At 36.7% G+C, this 21,738-nt stretch overlaps 1 protein-coding gene across 1 annotated transcript in view; it reads right to left on the reverse strand.

Moving 5' to 3' along the window:
- LOC121267486 (protein NAP1) overlaps positions 1–21,536 on the reverse strand; it is a 33,770-nt gene extending 12,234 nt beyond the window's left edge. Inside the window, 14 exon segments of the mRNA XM_041171375.1 lie at positions 895–973; positions 1,081–1,191; positions 7,946–8,078; positions 8,886–9,028; positions 9,153–9,197; positions 11,910–12,017; positions 12,172–12,297; positions 13,920–14,004; positions 14,834–14,916; positions 15,091–15,171; positions 15,669–15,749; positions 19,690–19,764; positions 19,860–20,301; positions 21,114–21,536. Coding sequence (XP_041027309.1) covers positions 895–973; positions 1,081–1,191; positions 7,946–8,078; positions 8,886–9,028; positions 9,153–9,197; positions 11,910–12,017; positions 12,172–12,297; positions 13,920–14,004; positions 14,834–14,916; positions 15,091–15,171; positions 15,669–15,749; positions 19,690–19,764; positions 19,860–20,273 — 1,564 coding nt within the window. The 5' untranslated portion in view covers positions 20,274–20,301; positions 21,114–21,536.
- Between the last annotated feature and the right edge of the window lie 202 nt (positions 21,537–21,738).

A 21,738-nucleotide genomic window follows, 5' to 3' on the forward strand; every position in this document is an offset into this window, starting at 1 on the left:
ATTGGAACATCTCTGAGCAATGTAGCTTCTATGACCATCCCTTGAGGTTGCAAAGAACTCATTTTCATCACCATATGAACATTCCTCAAGGGCTCTAATGAACCATTTCACCATGAACATCTCTAGGACCAATGCTTTTGTAACCTTCCAACTTCTCTCTATTATGCGAATTCATCGGCTACCTTCTTCAGACAGTTCAAAAACTTTAGATTCTACAAGAATCTACTTCATGAAACGCATGATAATCTCATAGATAAGCACCAAAAATCATCACCAGTGAGAAAGTGTATGGAGAGAAAAGAGCTAAAGTGTCACCACCAAGAAGCTATTCATATGACTATCATGTGGAAATAATCATTAAGTTCTTGAAATCTGACAATAAAGTGAGGAAGCTGCAATATTTAAGCTTCAATAGGAAGCAGAACATCCAAGGCAACAAACTATACTAAATAATCAAAGTTAAAAGACTGGAGAGAGAGAGATTTTTTTTTTTATAAGTAAGAAATCTTTATTTATTTTTATTGGCACCGGGTGTCCGAGAACAAAGTCTAGACTAATCTTAGGAGGTGCACAGGCCCTCGGCAAAGAGTTTCCCACAAGTGCATCTCGGGTAATTCAAGGGGAAGTTCCCCCAATCCGATGGCCCCTAGAAATTGTTTGCGCCCAAGAGGATTCGAACCATAAACCTAGAGGGAGTATACCACCAAAACCAAGGCCTTAACCACTTGAGTCAACCTCTACGGGTTAGTAAGAAATCTTTATTAAAAGCGCAAAAGGCACAACCCAAGTACACAAGAAGTATACAAGAGAGACCTATCTAGAAGGAGAGGAGAAAAAGATACACAATAAATTCATGGTTGTGAAAAAACCTATTTAAACCAGAATAAATCTAACCTGCAATATACTTGCGAACTAAACAACATAGGCGTTCCATCCCATCTAATAAGAACCCAATAGTTGGATCACTTGGATCCTGAAACCAAAGTCATAGCAGTAAAAGTCAAGCACTACGTTTGGTGGTTGAAAAACAAAGAACTAATAATAGGTCTAACAAATAAAAGGAAGAGAAACTTGACTTACTATGTCCACTGGTACCATTCTTGCAGCTTTAGATTTTGATGATGCATTTCCTACGTGTTGGAAATACCAAAGGACCTCAGATTGAGCCAAGGCCAATGCTGAAAATACCATCTGTAGAAAATACCATATCATTGAAGAAAACATCAATTACAAGTTATCTATTCTACAATAATACAAACAAATCAATTTTCTTTGTAAGTATATTAAATGTTAAAAATCTCAGACTCATTGCCCGAACAAAGTTAAGGAGCAAACCAACACTATTGTATACAAGAAGTAAAAAAGAGATACACCTAACTAATAAAAGTGAAACGATCTAGGATTCTTGAAAAGTAGAAAAAAAAAATGCAACAGTATTGTAGACCCACTATAAGGTGATAAAGGGAGTTTAGAAAGAATGACTTGAGGTCCAAAACCAACTTTTCACGGTCTTCAAACTAAGCTCATTTCTTTTAGTCCCCATTAAACAACACAATCGTTTTACAAAATAATGTGCACTAATGACTACTGAACTGCACTTTCCAACATGCTAGGTGATCCAAAACTCAAAAAGGCATACACTAATTTATCCCAAATAGGTCAAAAATTGTGTTTTGCAAAATGCTAGCAACCCTGAATTGAAATAGAAGATGATCCATTGCTTCCCCACTCTTCTTACACAAGAAACACCAACTAACCACTAAAACTTTTTTTTAATAATTAATAAGAATTTTATTACCAAGAATAGGCACAACCTAAGCATATAGGAAGTATTCAAAGGAAATACCTACTACACACTAGAAAGCAGGAAACTATGACAGAAACAAATTCAGTACATTATCATCATTCCTTACAAAGATCCTAGCCCACAAACTCAAAGTAGAAAAGAAAAATAACGAAGATCTTCAAAAGAACGCTCTGTCTTCAAAACATCTCTCATTCCTTTCCAGCCATAAACACTACATTAAACACAAAGGAATCATTCTCCATCTGACAGCAGCGCATTTCCTTGCCTCAAAACCATGCCAACATGCAAGGAGATCCACAATTTCCTTAGGCATCACCCAATATAAACCTGTCCCTTGCATTATTCGAAGTAACAATCTTTCCTAAAGCTTTTGACCATATTAAAAAAAATAACTCTAAGGGGAGCCTTATTTCTCTAAATACTCTTCCAGGAGAAAGTGATGAGCACATTAGACATTGTATAAATAAAAGAATAGGCAAAAAGCCATGTTCAGTACAAAAGTGTGTCCTAACTACGTAGGAGCCATAGATACAAGGAAATCATGGAAATCTTGGCCATTAAAATTAACGGCAATGGCCCAAGTACAAAGATTTCTAAAGAAAAAAGCTTTAAGTTCCTCCATCGATCTCTCTTTATCCTCGAACGTCCGTTCATTGCGCTCCTGCCATACACACCACATGATACAAATAGGAAGCATCTTCCATACAACCTTGATCTGTTGATTACCTCTCAGGTCTGTCCAACTAGCCAGCATTGCCACTACTGACGCAGGCATAACCCAAGCCAAGTCTAGCCTACTAAATACCTCATTCCAAATCCCACGAGCTACCTCACAATGTAGTAGAAGATGATCCACTGATTCTCCTTCGTTCCTACACATACAACACCAATCGGCGATGATCACTCTCCGTCTCCTCAAATTATCCGTTGTGAGGATCTTGCCCAAGGAAGCGGTCCAGACAAAAAAAGCTGCTTTGAGAGGCGCCTTGTGTCTCCAAATCCTTTTCCAGGGGAACTGAGTTGGAAGCTCTTGTGACAGGGATTTATAAAACAAACGAACCGAGAACGTACCTTTACTAGTAGCTATCCACCACAAAAAATCAGCACGCTGGTTACTCGGTTTGAAAGAATACAAGAGGCTGAAAAAAGCTGCAAAACTATCAATTTCCCAATCATGAGCCGCCGGGCTAAAATTGATGTTCCATTGGATCTGTTCCCCCACTAACACCATGACTTCCTCCACTGAGACATCCTTGTCACTTGCAATCCTGAAGAGCTCAGGAAATAGATCCTTTAGAGCACAATCACCACACCAAGTATCATACCAGAATTTGATCCTAGTCCCATCTCCTAGACAATATCTTGTGTGGCGAGAGAAAACCCCCCATCCTCTTCTTATATGTTTCCACAAACCCAATCCATGTGCCCCTCTCACTTCCTTGGTACACCAACCACCCCATAAGCCACCATATTTACTCTCAATCACCAACTTCCATATAGCTTCTGGTTCTTTATGGTATCTCCATAGCCATTTTCTAAGTAACGCCCGATTAAAAATCTTCAAACTTCTAATGCCCAAACCACCATTAGAGAGAGGACGGCATACCTTCTCCCACCTAACTAGGTGAAATTTAAACTACTCACCTATTCCACCCCACAAGAAATCCCGTTGAAGTTTCTCAATATGAAGCGTCACGCTTACTGGAATAGGGAACAAGGATAAAAAATGTCGGTAGGTTAGAAAGCATACTCTTTATCAGGGTAATCCTACCCCCTTTAGACAGGTACATTCTCTTCCAGCCTGCTTGTCGACGTTCAACTTTCTCAATCACTGTTTCCCATAAAGAAGCCGCTCTCGAGGCGGCCCCCAACAGAAGACCAAGATATGTCATCGGGAGTGAAGCAATCTTACACCCCAAAATATTAGCCAACTGTCTTATGCACCGAACTCCTCCAATAGGCACCATCTCTGATTTTTCCAGGTTCACTCTCAGTCCAGAAACTGCTTCAAAACAAAGTAGAAGGGCCTTCAATACTCTAACCTGATTATGGTCTGCCTCACAGAAGATAAGAGTGTCATCTGCAAACAATAAATGCGAAATATTAGTAAGTCCCCCACCCAGGGATCCAATCGAGTAACCAGTCAGACGCCCATTGGCAACCAAGGCTGAGGTCATTCTGCTCAAGGCTTCCATTACAATAACAAAAAGTAATGGGGATAACGGATCGCCTTGTCTTAGACTTCGTGTGCTGTGGAAAAAACCTGTTGGGCTTCCATTTATCAGAACTGAGAATTTTACCGTAGATATACACCAATGGATCCATGTTCTCCATTTCTCCCCAAAACCACACCTCCCAAGAAGGTCGAGTAGAAAATCCCAATTAACATGGTCATACGCCTTCTCCATGTCTAATTTGCATAAAATCCCTGTAGTTCCAGCTTTCAATCTACTGTCCAGACATTCATTTGCAATAAGGACCGCATCTAAAATCTGTCTATCCTTGACAAAAGCATTTTGAGGCATTGAAATTATCTTACCCACTACCTCACTGAGTCGATTCGCAAGTACCTTGGAAAGGATCTTGTATACCCCATTTACAAGACTAATGGGTCAGAACTCCCTAATCTCCAAAGCCCCAACCGTTTTGGATATCAATGCTAGGAAAGTGGCGTTTAGACTTTTCTCAAACTGTCCAGCCAAATGAAACTCCCGGAACACCTTCATGAGATCATCCTTTAGTACATCCCAGCATGTTTGAAAGAAACCCATTGAAAAACCATCAAGACCCAGAGCCTTATCTTTAGCCATTTTCCTCACTACTTCAAAAACCTCGTCCTTCTTAAAAGGTCTCTCCAAACGGATGCCATCCATAGACCCAATAGAGTCAAAAATAACCCATCAGGCTTGGGCCGCCAACCCTCCTGCTCAGTGAGTAGCTGTTCGAAAAAACCATGTGATCATTAATCCTCTGCTCGTCTTTACACACTACCCCATCAATCTTCAACAACTCAATATTATTAGATCTCCTGTGGGAATTGGCTACCCTGTGGAAGAACTTAGTACAATGATCGCCTTCCTTCAACCATAACGCTCTCGACTTTTGCCGCCACAAGATCTCTTCTAATAGAACAATCCTCTCGAAATCTGCAACTAGCACTAGCTTTTGAGCTACTTCCTCCTGTGTTAAGGTCCTAGACTCTTGAACCCTTTCCAACTCCTGGATCTCCCTTGTCTTGCATTTCTTCTGTTCCCCAATGTCCCCAAAAGACTGGCGATTCCAAAGTTTTAAGTCTTGTTTTAGAGCTTTCAGTTTACCTGCAAACATGAAACTATGAGTACCCTGAATCTGATAGGATGACCACCACTGTCTGATCCTATCGATAAAACCCTAACGACTTTACTTTGAACACTATTCTTCCCCAAAACCATTTTATCTTAAGCATCCCATCACTGGTCAAAGAACAATGTGAAGCGATTCACCTCTAATCATTGGCCTATCAGATAAATTTTTTGCTATAAGTAATGCAGTTTTATTATAGGTGCATAGTGGGGACAATCCAAATACATGGAAAATCTACAAAAGGATATACCCAACTAGCTATAGATTTGACCGGTCAATGGGGCTGGTTTGGGGAGTGAGATGAGATGAGAATTTGTGAATAGTAGTGAGATACTTTGAGTTAAGTATTTTTTGGGTTTTGGGAAAGGAGAGAGAAAAGGTTGAATAAAAAATATTATAAAGTTAAAATATTGTAAGAATATAATTTTATAATATATATATATATTTTTTTTTTGAAGATTTGAAGAATTTGGAATTGTTTTTTATTTTTTATTTGAAAGTTTGAAGAAGTTGTAATGATTAGTTTGAAAAAGTTGTAATGATTAGTTTGACAATTTTGTATTTGAATTATGTTTGGAAATAAGATGGGATGAGATGAAATGAGATTAGATGAAAATTTTGTCTCTCATTGGAGGCCCCAAACAAGCCCTTAATGTTCACAAGTTTCTTGTATCTCTCTCTCCCTATTCTTCCTAACTAGGTGTTTCCTCTTGTATACGTCCTGTGTACTTGGGCCTTTGCCTGGTTCTATCAATAAAATTTTTACTTGCCAAATAAAAGGATATACCCAACTAGCAAGAAAAGAAGATAAAATTCTTGAAATCTAGAAAGCTAGAGAGCTTGTTAGCAACCATCCAAACATTTAGGGAGTGGAATATTGTGTATTTTAACTTTGTCATTGTCCTCTCATGATTTTCAAAAGTTCTAGCATTGGGTTATGTTTTTTTAGATCGGTAATCAAGGTATTTTATTCATAAGAGTACGCAAAGCCCAAGTACACAGGGCGTGTACATGAGAGGCATTAGGTTATGTTAAACACACCATATTAAGCATTAAGCACGAGATAGTCATCCTTCAAACTTCTAAATTTCTATGAATTTCAAAATAATTCCGCCAACAAGCAACAACTTCACCACCTTTTTTTCTTTTGATAAGTAAAAATAATTTATTAAACCACGTAATTAGGCAAGGCTCGAGTACACATGAAATATACAGGAGATGAACCTAATTACAAGCTAAGCGCTGTGGAAAACAGCATAAAAGTCATTAAAACTCGTCCCAGGTTGGGTATAACCCAAAAATCCTAAAAATAACGAATATCATTCACTATAAGTTCCTAGCCAACTCAATTTCTATGTTGTCATCTCACGACCTATTTGATAAGATTAACATACTACTGAAGAGAATTATGACAAGCGACCCTTTAATTCTTTACTACTTTCATTGTTATGGAGGCTTTAATATCTCTCTTATCTTTTCTTCGTAGGTGACACCTTATTATATTTATAGGCAACAATGATCATCTTTGTTACCTAAAATGCTTACCCTAAGCTTTGAAGCAGTCCAAATTTAAAGGTTAGCTTAGCACGAAATCAAAATTGCTCCAGGTTGATAATGTAAAGAATGTAGCCAGTTTGGGGAATATCCTTTGTTGTAGGATTTCTACCTCACCCATGACTCGCCTAGGTCTTCCTTTGGGAGCTCCCATCAAAGTCAAATATATTTAGGAAGGTATTATTATTATTTTGATAGGTAATTTAGGAAGGTATTATTGAGATAATGGAGTATCAATTAGCTAGTTGGAAGTGGTTGTACGATGGTAGTACATTGATTAAGAGTGTGTCATCCAATTTGTCCACCTATTATACGTCTCCTTTTTCACTCCTGCTGGGAGTTGCCAACCAGCTTAAGAAGTTAAAACAAGATTTTTGTCGGGAGGTATGAGATCTTTTGTGGGGAGCCTAATACCATCTTGTGAAATGGTCCAAGGTGTGTTTGCCTGTTGCAGAAGCTAGTTGAGGGGTGAGAAACTTAAGCCTCGTTTAGATAGTCAAATGAGATGAGATGAGATGATTTGTGAATAGTAGTAAAATGGTTTGTGAATAGTATTGAATTGATTTGAGTTAAGATGTTTTATAAGGTTTTGAAAAAGGAGAGAAAAAAAGTTGAATAAAAATATTATAAAGTTAAAATATTGTTAGAATATAATTTTTTAATATTATTTTTGTTTTAAAATTTGAATAGGTTGAATTGTTTTTTGTATTTTGTTTGACAATTTAGGAAAGTTGTAATGATTAGATGATGATTAGATGAAAAATTTGAAAATTTAAAAATTTGAAATTGAAAAGTGTTTGTAATTGTGGTGTTTGAGATGAGATGAGAGCATTTTGCAATCCAAACGGGGCCTTAATCCTCTTTAACTGAGAGTAGGGTTAGTGGTGATCCTTCCATACATGAGCACTAGCAAATTTGTTAATAGCAATCAGGTGTGTAGTTAAGATTTTCGAAATCACTCATCTTTCATTAGAGATAAAGAGGTTATTGGAAAGAAAAAAGAAGAATGGTTTTGGGTATACATTATCAAAAGAAAAAGAAAGGGATTCGACGGTATATAGAAATAGAAGTTGGGTACAAAAATGTTTCAAACACTGCGTCCTACTTTTGTGTTGCTATGAGCATGTAAAATGCATGTATTGTCATGTCCTCAACACATTCTGTCCTGCTAATACAAGCAGCACATTCAGATCATACTGGTCTATTTCAAATAGCTTGAAGTAATCTGTGATGACAGTTTACCTGAATGTTTGGAGCTAATAAACTAGGCTGATCAGTAAAGAAAAGCACCATTCTTCCAATCTCTTGCTTCAGTAATATTCTTCTTTCACGATGTATGGCATCACAAGATACAAATGCCTGCTCATGCACTCCACTGCAATGATCATCCAACTTTACTATATCATGTTCAATACTAATGGAACCATTAAAAATCAAGGGATTTAGTAAAAAAAATACTGTTGGATTCTTGGAACACAATTAAGTACAAAGTTTTTAAAAAATACTGTTGGATTCTTGAAATTGATAGCTACCACTGTAACTAATACTCTAAGGCACTAACAGAACAAGTGTTTTCTATGAAGCATGGATAAGGCTATAAAACTCTTAAGGCACAAATAGAACTAGTGTTTTCCATTAAAAGATATGGTATTGTCGGTACTGCTCTGAAACATATGATACATTTGTCCTAAAGAAGGATGCATCCTAAAGTTTGAGGTGGTCCAGAACGTTTAGGAGTGACAATACAAAATGGATTTCTCATATTTGGCATTAAAACTAAAATGAAAAAAAAAAAAAAATTGTTAAAAATAATATGTCCCCCATCTACCAAAACTTTGCACAGGTTGTACCAAAATCAAACTTCATAGTAACAAAGAGAAGTTTTGCACCAATGGAACTTGTAAACATGATCCTGCTTCAAAATATCGATTATGGTTAAAACTCTATTTTATATTGAGGGCTTTTATGAATGTAGCTCTGAGAATTTGTTTCTTTATTCTCCCCCCCCCCCCCCCCCCCCCCCCCCCGGGGCAGGGCGGCCGATCAAACATATACTGTAATAATGGTACTTGGAATTAGTAGAACGTGCATAACATTTAATTTTCCATAACAAATTTCCATTTTAACTTCAGCATTTGGCTGTTATAGCAGAATTATGTTATTAAACGGCATCTGGTTATACCTTATCATTTTCTCAACCTGCTTTGCAACACTGTACTCCAGATCTGCTTCTTTCTGCTTTGAACGTCCTGATTTTGCCATCTTCTTTGATTCCAATATTCGTGGCAGAACATATAAATGATAGTCCTCATGTAAAAGTATATACTGCATTTTAATGTTTTCAATGACAGTCTTATCAAAAAATGTTTTCAGTGACAGTCAACCAATGCAATAAAAGAGGTAATGCCAAATTTCAAATACAGTTTCAACAACCGATGGTAGAACTCACCTCATCTCTGAATAATGTAAGAACTAAACTTTCCTTCAGTACAACCTGTAGTAAGCCACATCCAGTTAGAATATAAATAAATAATCAAACAAAAAGAAAGGGTAATGAAACAGACTCTAATTCAATTAGAAATGTTGCATCATCTTTTTTTTTTTTTTTTGGGGGGGGGGGGGGGGGGGGGGGGTGTAAGTAAAATGAAATATCGCATAATCTCTAAAACAAATAGAGTGTTGAGAAACCACTATAAATTTATGCCAATAGCAATAAGTAGAACCGCAGATTAATAGCTTTACATTTATGTACAGAGAAAACAACCCCCAGTTTTGTCAAAATTTCTTCCATATCCCAACTCCATCACTATTATTCACCTTATCAGAGCTTCAGCCACCCCACATACTACCACCCTTCATCAGCTATCTCCTCCATTGGCATAGTGCCAAAGCCACTTTCCCATTTTGGTATCGAATTTATTTAAGGAGTGGAAAGGTATCATTTGTATTCGAGAATGAATTAGTAAAGGTGAACACCAATACTACACACAGTTTTTGGGGAAGCCCACATGTTGAATGGTGCTTTCTGCACCCAAAGGAGCTTTTGGGGGGATTTTGCTTCTGCGGGATAGAGAATGGTGGAAAATCTTGATATTTGTGCAAGGGAATTCCCAATAGCTGGTTTGTCCAGAAATGGGGTCAGTCACTATATACGGGCATTTACAGGAGTATATGGCCCTAGTTATGATCAGGATACAAGTTTTCTGTGGGATGAGCTGGCAGTTTTGATCAGCTGGTGGGACGATGCCTTGGCGTACAGGGAAATACTTTAATGTCACTCAATTTTTGAGTGAAAGTTCAGGCACAACACAGTCATCTCCAGCTATGGTGGATTTCTAAGATTTTATTTTTTAGCAGAATTTTCTTGATCTTCCAGTGGTAGCAGGAAACTTCACATGGTTCATTAATGGTCTAGAATCAACAGATTCCCTATTTCTCTGAGTAGATGGGCTGTCAACGGGTCGGGCCATTTATGAGTCAGCGTGGACACAACACGTTTATTTCATGGGTTGACGAGACTAATTTGATTCGTTTAACCATCCAAATGGATTGAACTGACACGACACAACATGTTTGACTAAAAAACATCATTCCAAACTAAAATATTAGAGTATATATAATATGCGCAATTAAGATTTGCAATTGTTACTTGACTGGCGGTTTTCTCGTGTGAATTTGCAATACTTTCCCCTTTTGTAACATCACTTTTTTTTTCCTTTAATTTTTTATTTTTATTGGCACCGGGTGTTCAGAAACGACGTCCCGACTAATCCCGGGGGTGCACAGGCCCTCGGTAAGGAGTTTCCCGCAAGTGCACTGCGGGTAATTCAAGGGAAAAATCTCTCAGTCTGATGGCTCCTAGGAATTCTTTGCACCCAAGACAATTCGAACATTAGACCTGGAGGGAGCATACCACTTGAGCCAACCCCTAGGGGTCTATAAATTGACATGCAACTATATAGCTAAATGGGTTGTAGGGCTATCAATTTTCTACACAACCAGCAAACTCGATACATATTAATAGGATTAGGGTTAGGGTTGGGCATAATTGGGTTCAGGTCACAGGTCGCTTGGGCAACCTATGACCCACCCGATTGACCCTAGCCTATTTTTGCTAGAACTTGAATTTTAGATTGAAAAATATGGCACTTATTTTAAATCTTTTCTTAAGATTTTCTTGTATAACCTTCGCCTTGTTATCCAATAGTAGGAAGGATCAAATGTTTATGAATATTTTTATTTTTTTATTTCATTTTTTTTACAGGTCTTGGATAAATAAACAGGTTGTGTCAAGTCAACCCGTGAAGCATGCCTATTGGGTTCGGGTCAAGGTGATTGACCCGTTCAATTATTCGGGTTGGGTTTAGGTTGATCCAAAAATAACCCAATCCGACTGACAACCCCAATGGGTTGTGTTGTGTCAACCAACCCGACCGAGATATTAAAGATGCTTGACCTTTAATTGTCTTTTTTTGAATGGGAAAACAAATCGGGCCAAGTGGGTCAACTGTCATCAAGTGAATTTGTGGGTCAACATGAATATGACACACTTGTAGTGATGTCATATTTGGCTAGACCTGAATTGATCAGCCCAATTATATCCAATCTTAACTCCATTATTCCGTGTGGAGTTCACAAGTTGTGACCACAATCAAGATGGATAGGAAAATGATTTAAGCGAAGTCTTGTGAGCCTTCTTTGGATCACTTCGAGAAACCTTACTTCCCACTAAGGCCGCTAACTATAGGGAAATAAATCCCATATGTGCTATGTGAACACTGTGATGCTAATTTGTGGCCAACATTAATGTGTCAATAAGAAGTAAAGGCTGAATTGGATATCATTGTCAAAAGTCCCTTATATCAGTTCCAATAATGTCATTCAATATATTCTGGTTTCTTATTATCTTTTGTTTGACCTTAGCATGAAAGTCATGGAGATTCTTGCCAAGTCTTCTTTCACCACCTCAGAGGTTTGGAAAAATGTATATGCCTCCCAAGAATATATGAGTAGCAAAGTAGCATGATGTTATAAAATATTGCTAACAATTGTAGTTAATTGCATTGCTAGCACTATGTATGTAGTGCATATAATTTCCATAATGGATGCTTATCATATATTTGCATACCTTTTTCTTGCAAAATTTAAATGGAAGATTTATTGCATAATGGTAGCAAATAGGAAATAGGCGATTTCTGGGATTTACCATAGCAATATCAATGCTAGTGACACGGAGTAGTTCATCAGGACAAACAAGATACCCAAATAACACCCACTCCCGGTAAGAGGTAACATTTGCTAGATCCTGCGCCCTCTGCAAGCGGGAATGACACAAGAAATGCAGGACAGTTAATAGTAAGCAACACTAACAAAAAAGCTGGAAATTGCAATTCTGAATATAGGAGCAAGGTTAAGCAAATAAAATGATTTTGACCAATCTCAAAGTCATTGAAGGTCACGGTATCTACCATTGGGTGAGCAGAATTTGTAAGTATGTCTGGATAACGAGGATGATAAGGACTCAAAAACCCTTCATTTCTTAGCTTCCTTGTATCTGTTGATAGGAAAATAATAGGACCCACAGCTTCTAATACCTGGAAAAGGAAATTGAAATTTTCAAGGTAGTTTTTGAAATGAATTCCACTAAATATTTTTTTTAAGTTAAATTAAATAGAAGGAACTAGAAGTTCTGCAAGGCATTTAAAAACATGAAGACCATAACCTTGAGATCATTTGAGCAAGCATTCCATTTCAAACTTGACTAGGACTCAAATATATAGGCATCCTATTTAATACAGTACCTATGGAACAAAAATAATTCTATAATATCAATTTTTCTCCTGTAACATTATAGGCATTGCTAGCAGTGTTGCAATGCATTTTGCTCTGGGAAGGCATTGCAAAAATTAATACCATGTCTACCAAAAACAGACTGGATATGTGCAAATAGTCAACAATAAACCACAGTTCTGGAGAAGGAAATCGATTTTCACATTGGAAGCAGACGCTCACACAACATGAACCTTATAAAGGAAAATAGACAGTTTTTTTAAGTAAATAGAGAAAAAAAAAAAAAAAAAGACGGGTAAAGTAAAGATGTTAGTCAAACCAAAGATTCCATCTACCAGATGGACATGGTTTCAAGCCTGTGCATACACAAAAGGCTAATCAAGTGCAACAAGATTCCACGATACACTGGTTTTTGGAACAGTGGAATGCAGGATTATGAAAAATCCACCATCTTAGTACTCCTCCATTGATAACATCCACCATCACCATGATTTAAGAATTCTTCCCTTCATTTTCATCTAGCCCCCAATAATGTCGATATCTGAGCCTCAATCATCAACTGATCAACGCAGGCAACGAAGGCATATCCAAAGATTCCTGACTGACAGCTACAGATCAGCTATCTCAATCATAGATGAGAATACGCAAAGATAGATCATCAAAGAGCATGTAGAAGCCCAGTCCTAGAAACCAGAATTCGCTCTGACTATTGCTTCCACTTACCATGGCCATAAGGGCATCCACTGCACTCATGTCCCAGAATTTCTACTGGCACAAACATATAGCAGCAGTCTCTTTCAAAATTTGCTCTCTCATTCTCATTTCTAGAAATTCATTTCCCCAGAAAGCCATTATTAAACTCCTACCTGTGATATCAAACCTCCAAACTTCCTGGATTGAAATCCTTACCTAAACAATAAAAAATTATACTTTATTTCCAGTCATCTTCAAATCCACAAAACGTCCCTGCGAATTTCTTCCCCCTTTTGGAGATACAGGAATAAGGTAGAAAGAAATAAAATTTAAGGAAGTGGATGCGGAACTTGGTATAAGCACTACTTCATCTATCTTCAGACAAGTACAGGCTCTGATTCGACAATAAAGAGATACATGACCGTTGTTTGTACATCATTTTAGTTTATAATTTTTTTCTCATTATGAATTTGATGGCAAGCATTTTTGGAGGATTGAGGGAAAAGAGTAGAAGAGGAGCATATTGCCACACCAAGTTACAAACTTGGATACTATATCCAGATGACAAATGCTTTTAAAACTTATCACAAATCCTAACTATTAGAGACTAATGATATTAAGAAGATCCCAAGAGAGATGTGAGCACAAAATTGTCATAAACAGAGCATCCTATCAAAGTAAAAGAGAAAATTTCATTTTACTGCCATTTTGACAGAGGGATGGAATTGATCACCTCTCCAATACGCGGGCTCACAAAATTTAGGTCCTCGTGTAATCCTTTCAATGGTGGATCATAAGAGTCTATAAATTGAACCAAACTGTCATCAAGATAAGAAAAGATATAAGGTTTGATGCATCAAGTCAGAATGAAAAAACATAAGACAATTTTCTTTTATTGGTAAGTGATACAAGCACCAGTGGATCTTGATCTGACAACCTTACCCTTCGACTTGTTCGTACATGCAGAGGAGGTAACATGTGAGCTAGAGTGTATTTACAAATCATACAAAAATTGTCTTTTACAAATATTAAGAATTTAGAAATTAAAGAGGGAGAGGGATCATGCTGCAAAGGACCACCAAATGTTAATCTAAGCATATAATATATACCCATAAACCAAGATAACAATTTTTCTTTTTGATAGCCAAATAGAGTTCAAACATCCTTATGGGCTGGAAATTGTGATCCCACCCTCCACCCCCTTGTTTATAGGATGCAATAACACTTTTCCCATGACAACAATAATTACATCAATTATTTGTCAAATAAAAGTGCCGGCTGTAAACACCATATGCAGGGAATTATAATTGTGGATGTGACTTGTTCATGTGCGAAACACAAAAAAAGGATCCTCTTCAAAAACTCAACACAATTGATTTACACAGAAGTTGTACAACCTCCTTTCCACATGCTTTGTAGTCACACTCATTGCTTTGACAGGTTGCCAAAAAAAGGCCACTTCTCTTGTATTACATAGAAACCCTCTTCATAAGTGATTTTGGCATAAATAGTTTCCTCCAAGCAACTCAGGTAAGATGATTTCCATATTTAGACATCACTTATAAGCTAACCACAAAATCATTATATTTAAAACACAACTCATCTAGCAGCACCAAGATAACTCAAAGAATTAGAAATGTCTCTTACCGATGGTAAAAATCACAATCTCGGTCATTACTTGACATCGCATGCAAAAGGTTATATACCTGAAGCACCATTTTCCTTGGCATCTGTTACAAAAGCATCATATTAGAAAAAAACAAAAAACATGCATCTATATCATATACCTGAGTGTACACATAAAATCAAGAAAAAAGCACTCAAAAGTTCCTAGCTTGAGAACAATGAGAGAAGCATAAAGGATAAAAAATGAGATGAACAAACAAAATGGAAAGTCGACTTACCTTCTCAGAGAAAAGGTTAACACGAACAAAGGAGCAAAAGAGATCCATAAATGCATGTAGAATAAGCGAGTTCTGATGAGGCTGCAAAATAACATTCAAAATTAACAAACCTAGCCATGATATCTTCGTTAACAACTAATTACTCTAAAAGTGTAAACAGTAAGGAAAGATTTATTATTTCAATATTCTTTCATATGCAAGCCCTATACATAGGTCCTTTGAAACCAATTCAAGCATCCATTATCACAAATGTCATGGGGACTTGGGCTATGTCTATCTATATCATCAATAAAATTCATGTTTACTGATCAAAAAACAAATGGCAAATAAAAGATGTATAGCACTTTTTGTACGGATACGATGCACAAGACAGGCATTGAGTTTCCTTTTCCTTCTTTTATTTTTTTGATAAGTAATAGAGGATTTTATTAAAAAAACTCAAAAGGCCAAGCCCAAGTCCATAGAAAATATACGAGGGGAACACCTAACTTGGACTTTCTTCACTTCTTTGTGTCGATGTTAGTTTACATTCATAACATGTATCATGCACCGCAAAGAAGAGCAGTTTCAAAACTCACCAACAAGGTAATAACCGTGCTACTTAGATCCAATATAAGCCGTAGAGCTTGTTCCCGAAATGTCATCAAGTCAAGAAGCAGCTGATACACACAAAAGAAAGCCATTAACTGGGTATATATAACAAGCGATTTATTCTGAGACTAGTTGCCGAAAAAAGTGAATGATTTTGAAACTATTTTAAAAAATGTTGGCAATTCTCCTTTTGTTATTTGGCACTATAAAGAGTTTTATTAAATCAAAATTACGAAGTGGAAGCCTGATATATACATATATCATTCCTAGCATGTGCATCAGTAGGATAATGATGTCACTACAGGAATGCAGATCCACAAAAACTAAAAGACCTGGATGAAATATGCTTAGTAATAGGGGAATTAGATGAATTGAAGAAATATAAATAAAAATAAAATAAAAAAGAGGAAATTGTCCCTCAATTTGTGAAAATGCCAAAAAAAAAGCATCAGCTAGACAAGCCATCCCACTCTCTTAGCAATTTTTTTGAGTAATAAAAATCTCATTAAAAAAGCACAATCCAAGTAAGTCTATTAACAAAATAAACTAAAACAAAAAATCGTTACTCGTCAAGAAAAGCTCAAATAGTTTTTTTTTTTTTTTATAAGTAAAAGTATTATATATAAATCAATAGGAGTAACCAAGTACACTGGATGTATACAAGAAAATCCCTAACCCATACTAGGGAGCTCTTACTACCCCAAAAAGCCCGCGAAAAACTACCCAAAATACATCAAGCCCGAGTTAGAAAAAAACACACCTCCCCAACCCAATGTTTTCGTAGCCCAACCTCCACCCGAATACCCTCTATGCAAAAGACTACCACCCTCGACTTGAGCTACCACTCTTAGCGTCATAGTTGGTTGCACAAAAAAGACGCTTCAAATAGTATTCACAAGAAAAGATAATACATAATGAATTTGAAGAAAGCTAGTACTTGAATTGTTGGAAGAAACAGGTTTGCAAGGTGCTCAAATCATTGGTATTCTTATGGATCCAAATCATCACCGATATGTCCTACTTTCATAAAGCAACATACCTCTGGCTTGAGCCACAAACTCCCAAAAGGGTGAGCAACAGTTATTTGTGCAAGCTCCAAGTGTTTCACATCGAGATGCTCTCTTTAATCATACACCATCTTAAGAAAGCTCTAGGTCTAGGACTACTGTATTAACAGAATGGGCATCTTAGGATGGAAGGTTTCACTAATGCTGACCGAGTAGACTTTCTATCAAATAAGAGGTCCATCGTTGGGTATTATATGTTTTTTGGAGCTAAAGTGGTTACATGGAAGAGTAGAAAAAGATAGTCATAGTTCAAACTAGTGTATAGGCAGACTATAGAGCAACCAGTGAGTTAACGTGGTTACAAACATTTTCTCTAGTAGATTACTTTTCCAACTTTAAACTCCAATACCACTATTTTATCATAATCAAGCTACCCTTCAGATTGTCTCCATCAGTGTTTAATGAGAGAACTAAGTATATTGAGGTTGCCATCACTTCATTATGGAGAAGATACTGGGTAGAGATATTTCTACACCATTTTTGTAGATATGTTTATAAAATCCCTAGGCTGCAACTGGTTAGAGTTTCTTTTTTTTTTTTTTTTTTTTTTTTTTTGATGGGGGAACCACCCCACAGTAGACTTAGGACTCACCCATGTAGGGCTGTAAGGTGGTTGGTCTGGACTGGAGAAACCGACCGGACCGAGGCTGAGACCGGTCAGTCTCGGTCCATGGAATTACAAAATATCGATTTTCAGTCTGATCCCGGGGTGGGGTTTTCCCACCCCAGACCAGACCAGACCGACCGAATAGAAGAATACAAAATTTTAAATATATTTTATATATATTATTTATATAATAATTGTATAATTAATTATGTAATTTTATCTAACCTATCACCATTAACAAATTAACAATATAAAATTTTAAATATGTAATCACAAAATAATATCCTTTCAATCAACTAATGTATGATATCAATTAACCTATCACCAATTCACCATTAACTAATTACTAACATCTACATCTATGATCTAATTAAAGTTATTAGATAATTTTTTTGTAAAATACCTAAGTTGCAAGTGAGTATAAAGCAATTATAAATATTATTGTAATTAACTAATGTATAATATCAATTAACTAACCTTTTTTTTTTATAAGTGATATCAATTAACTAACCTTTCACCAATTCACCATTAACTAATTACTAACATCTACATGTATGATCTAATTAAAGTTATATAAGTAAATATAAAGCATGAATGGAACTATGGTCAATGAAAATTATTTATTAATCATATACAAAATGTAAAAAGTTTAATATAGCTCATTTTGCATTAACTATCATAGATTCATAATACATTGACAATGTGACATACTCTAAGTTAGTAACACATTAGCAATTAACAACATAAATATAAGTATAATTAATTTTTTTTTAATGAGTTAATTAAATGATCCACATTCCACATTAAATAGTTTATTTAACTTTAATTTTACTAATTTTTTTTATTAATTTATGTGCCAAAAAGATTATAAAAAAAAAAAAGTAAAAAAATGGCTCTTACTCTTAAAGAAAACGGCGCCGTTTAGTGTAAAATTAGACCTAAACGGCATCGTTTAGGGTGCGGTGGGAAGCAAAATTAAAACTGAGTTGCATGAAACGGAGTCTCAGTTTTTTTGTTTGAATAACCCGTCTGTTGAAACGGCGCCATTTAGGGTTATTTTTCAATCCAAACGGCGCCGTTTCAACCCCCAAAAAAAAAAAAAAATCCATTCCCGATTCCCTCCCATTCTCTCACATTCCCTCTCAGTTCTCACTTAGAACCCTAGCAAAAGGCAAAGCAGACCCCAGCCCCTCCGTCGCGACTCGCATCCCCTCCCCTTTCCGAAAACATCGCAGCCCCTATCTAAGGTACAGTCTTGACTCTTGATTCTTCCGTTTTCTTTTCTCAGATTTCTCCCAATGTGGTGAAATTTCACTTTGAATAGGTTTACATATTTAGTAATTTACAATGTAGTGATTATAGTTGATCATTGATAAATTCGTATAGAATAGGTTTACATATTTAGTATTTGTATAGAGTTCAGCCTTACACCCATGGAACCTAAAACCTTGGGATGAGCACAACAACCAACCGCCATGGCCTCCCACTTAAATCGCAGTTTGATCCTAGGGAGAATCGAACTTGCGACATGGGGGCTCATGCACACAAGATTGCCCTTACCACTTGGGCTACCCACAGGTGGTTAGAGTTTATTTATATTAAGATGGATTTACATAATAATATGCATTGTATGCTCTAGCATGAGGGGGAGTTTGTATATTTCATGTGTACTTGGGCTATGCCTTTTTACTTATCCTCAATAAAACTTTCCTTACCTATCCAAAAAAAAAAAAAAAGCATGGGGATGAGCGCTAAGGAAAGAATATTAGCTTCAGGAAAGGATTATCGTAAAAAAATGCTAGGTCAATTGTATTGTTTTCTGTAATCTGTATAAAACAACATTAAGAGGGAGGAAAAAGTATATTTACCCCTCTTTTCTATGCAAATCCTAATCTTGACAACAAGCTAGTAACTGAACACTTGGGAGGCACATTCTTGGATATGAATTTGACCACAAATAGAAACTAGTTTTGACCATGAAAGTTTTAAACGTGAACCAACACTGGGAAAAAATACTGTCTTTTTAAACACTGGGAAAAAATGGTTTTGAGACTTGGGGGTGAAGCCATGCATGTGAATACTCACCTACAAGCTTAATTTTGAAAATGTTGAAAGAAAAAAAATATATGCATCCAAGAAAAAGTAGAAAAATTTCAGTCACATTTCCCAATCCAAAGAGACTACCTTGGCATCTCATGCACCAGACAAAGTATATTGAGACTTGGGAGGAAAAGCCAGCCGGGCTAATAGTGTCCCACAAGCTTCTCGAGCATGCACATAATGGAGGAGCAAAAATAAACAAACATTTAGTAGACATAAGTACCAACTGTATACCTGAACCCATGGTTCCAAGCTTTGCAAGTGAAGTTCTGCACTATCATGCAAAGCATCCAAAGCAACTTTATCTACCTGCAGCAACATAAGAAATGAAACAATTACTAGGATCACACTCGTAAATAATAAGAAACACCCAACATTTAAAGGGAAAGGAAATCAACTCTTACACGCTCAAGTTGTAATTTGCTAAAATGCTCTGGAAATTTCTTTGAGAGCAAAATGCAAATTTTTGGATAGTTAGGGAACACACCAGCTTTCCAAAATGCTTCAGTAAATACATGGCCAACTGGGTCCGGGTAGTCCAAGATTTGATTCAACCTATACATTTTAGCCAAAAGACCTTCAGCAACTTCTGTAAGTTGGACTACCCACTTAATGTTCAAACCCTTTTGAGACCCTCCTGAACTTTGGACCAGTCCATCAGGACCAGCATTCCTGGAGCTCCTAGAGGCTGTTGGAGGTGTCATTTGCGGACCCAAGTACTCAGTCCATCTTGATGGGCCATCCAACTCCCTCGATCTTCCAACAGGAGACGACACTGAGGAATCTTGACTTGAAAAGTGTTGACGCGATTTTGCCATTGATTAACAAACCTACACTTCAGAATTTCTGCAAACCAATTACGATTGCAAAGTTGATTAACAATTCTTTAGAAGATTTCTCTTGTTTCACATGTCCATCGTGCAAAATTTTTAGAAAACAAAGCACAAAACACACAATCCAGTTGCCAAGGGAATAGCAAAGAGTCAGAGAATACTAAAAACGTACAGCTCAACAAAAATCCAAGTTATCTTCCTTTTCCCAGTTTTTGTACATAACAAAAATACGGGAAATTTCTGCACAATTAGTCCAGCTTTACTTTTGGTTATTAGTTTTTAACCCACAAAATCCAGTATTTTTGCAAAGAAGTTTAATTATAATTGCACAAGGCTTTCACTTATCAAAAAATGTTTGCACAAGTATTTCATGTTTGGTCGGCAGCTAAGAAAAATCAGGAAACGAGAACTTCAAGTTTGAGTGTTGAAAGCATGTTACGTAACTCCATACGCAATAGATTTAAATCTCCACTGGCATAAGCTGAGGACAACAGTTTTGGCGCAGTTCAGTTGAGGATGAAAGTTTAAAACAGGGAGCAGAATACCACTCAGACACTCACTAATTTTCACTTTCTTTCCAATTCCTCCCACTTTCGCATCAATTAATCGAATGATAGCTAAATTACGAGCTATTTACTGCAACGAAAAGCCTTTATGTCCAAAACAAGAAATTCTATATCATTTGCCAGCCCAAGCCACAAACATGAACAATTACGAGTCACTTTCAAGATATCCTGGTGGTGAATGGTAACCAATGCTTCATGTGGTTGCTGAGACAGTGCGAGAAAAGTAAAGAAAATGAAAGTTTCCGAGCGTTGAACTTACTTTCTCTTGCTTTTCGAAGGATGACAAACTGGAACTTAGCCAGGCGAAACGGTTAGCACAGCAGCAGCATTTCGGTTGCCCGGATCCCAATTAACGAAAAATTCAGGAAGTCAACATGTTAAGATTCTCATTTACTTTCCCGCAACGTTAATTCTCAGCAATGGAACGGAGCTGAAACAGTGATGGAAGTAGAGAGAGCAAAAAGGGAAAGAGTAGCGTACAATTCAAAGCTTGAGATCGAAAAGCGTAGCAGGCTGCGAATGATTTGATCGAGGGCATGGAGCTCAGATCTGAGTCTCTCTCTTCTCCTCTCTCTCTCTCCCCTCCCTCCCTCCCTCCCCGTGCCTTTTTATTACACGGGCTTTCACACTGAAGCTGAGAGTGTGCGTGGGAGCGAGAGAGTGGTTGTCGTTGGTTTAAGTGCGCCAGCAGACCCCCGAAAAAGAATCGTAAGAAAATCGAAAAGAAAAATTCTATTCACACATCCTACACCATTTTTTTTATTATTTTTTTTAATTTTTTTCTTTTATTAAATTTGTAGTATATAAATAATGAGGAGATGAAATTAATTATTTATAAAAAAAATTAAAAAAAAATTATAATATATGGTGTATAAGACTTATGA

Source organism: Juglans microcarpa x Juglans regia, chromosome 5S (genome assembly GCF_004785595.1).
Source record: "Juglans microcarpa x Juglans regia isolate MS1-56 chromosome 5S, Jm3101_v1.0, whole genome shotgun sequence".
Lineage (NCBI taxonomy): Eukaryota > Viridiplantae > Streptophyta > Magnoliopsida > Fagales > Juglandaceae > Juglans > Juglans microcarpa x Juglans regia.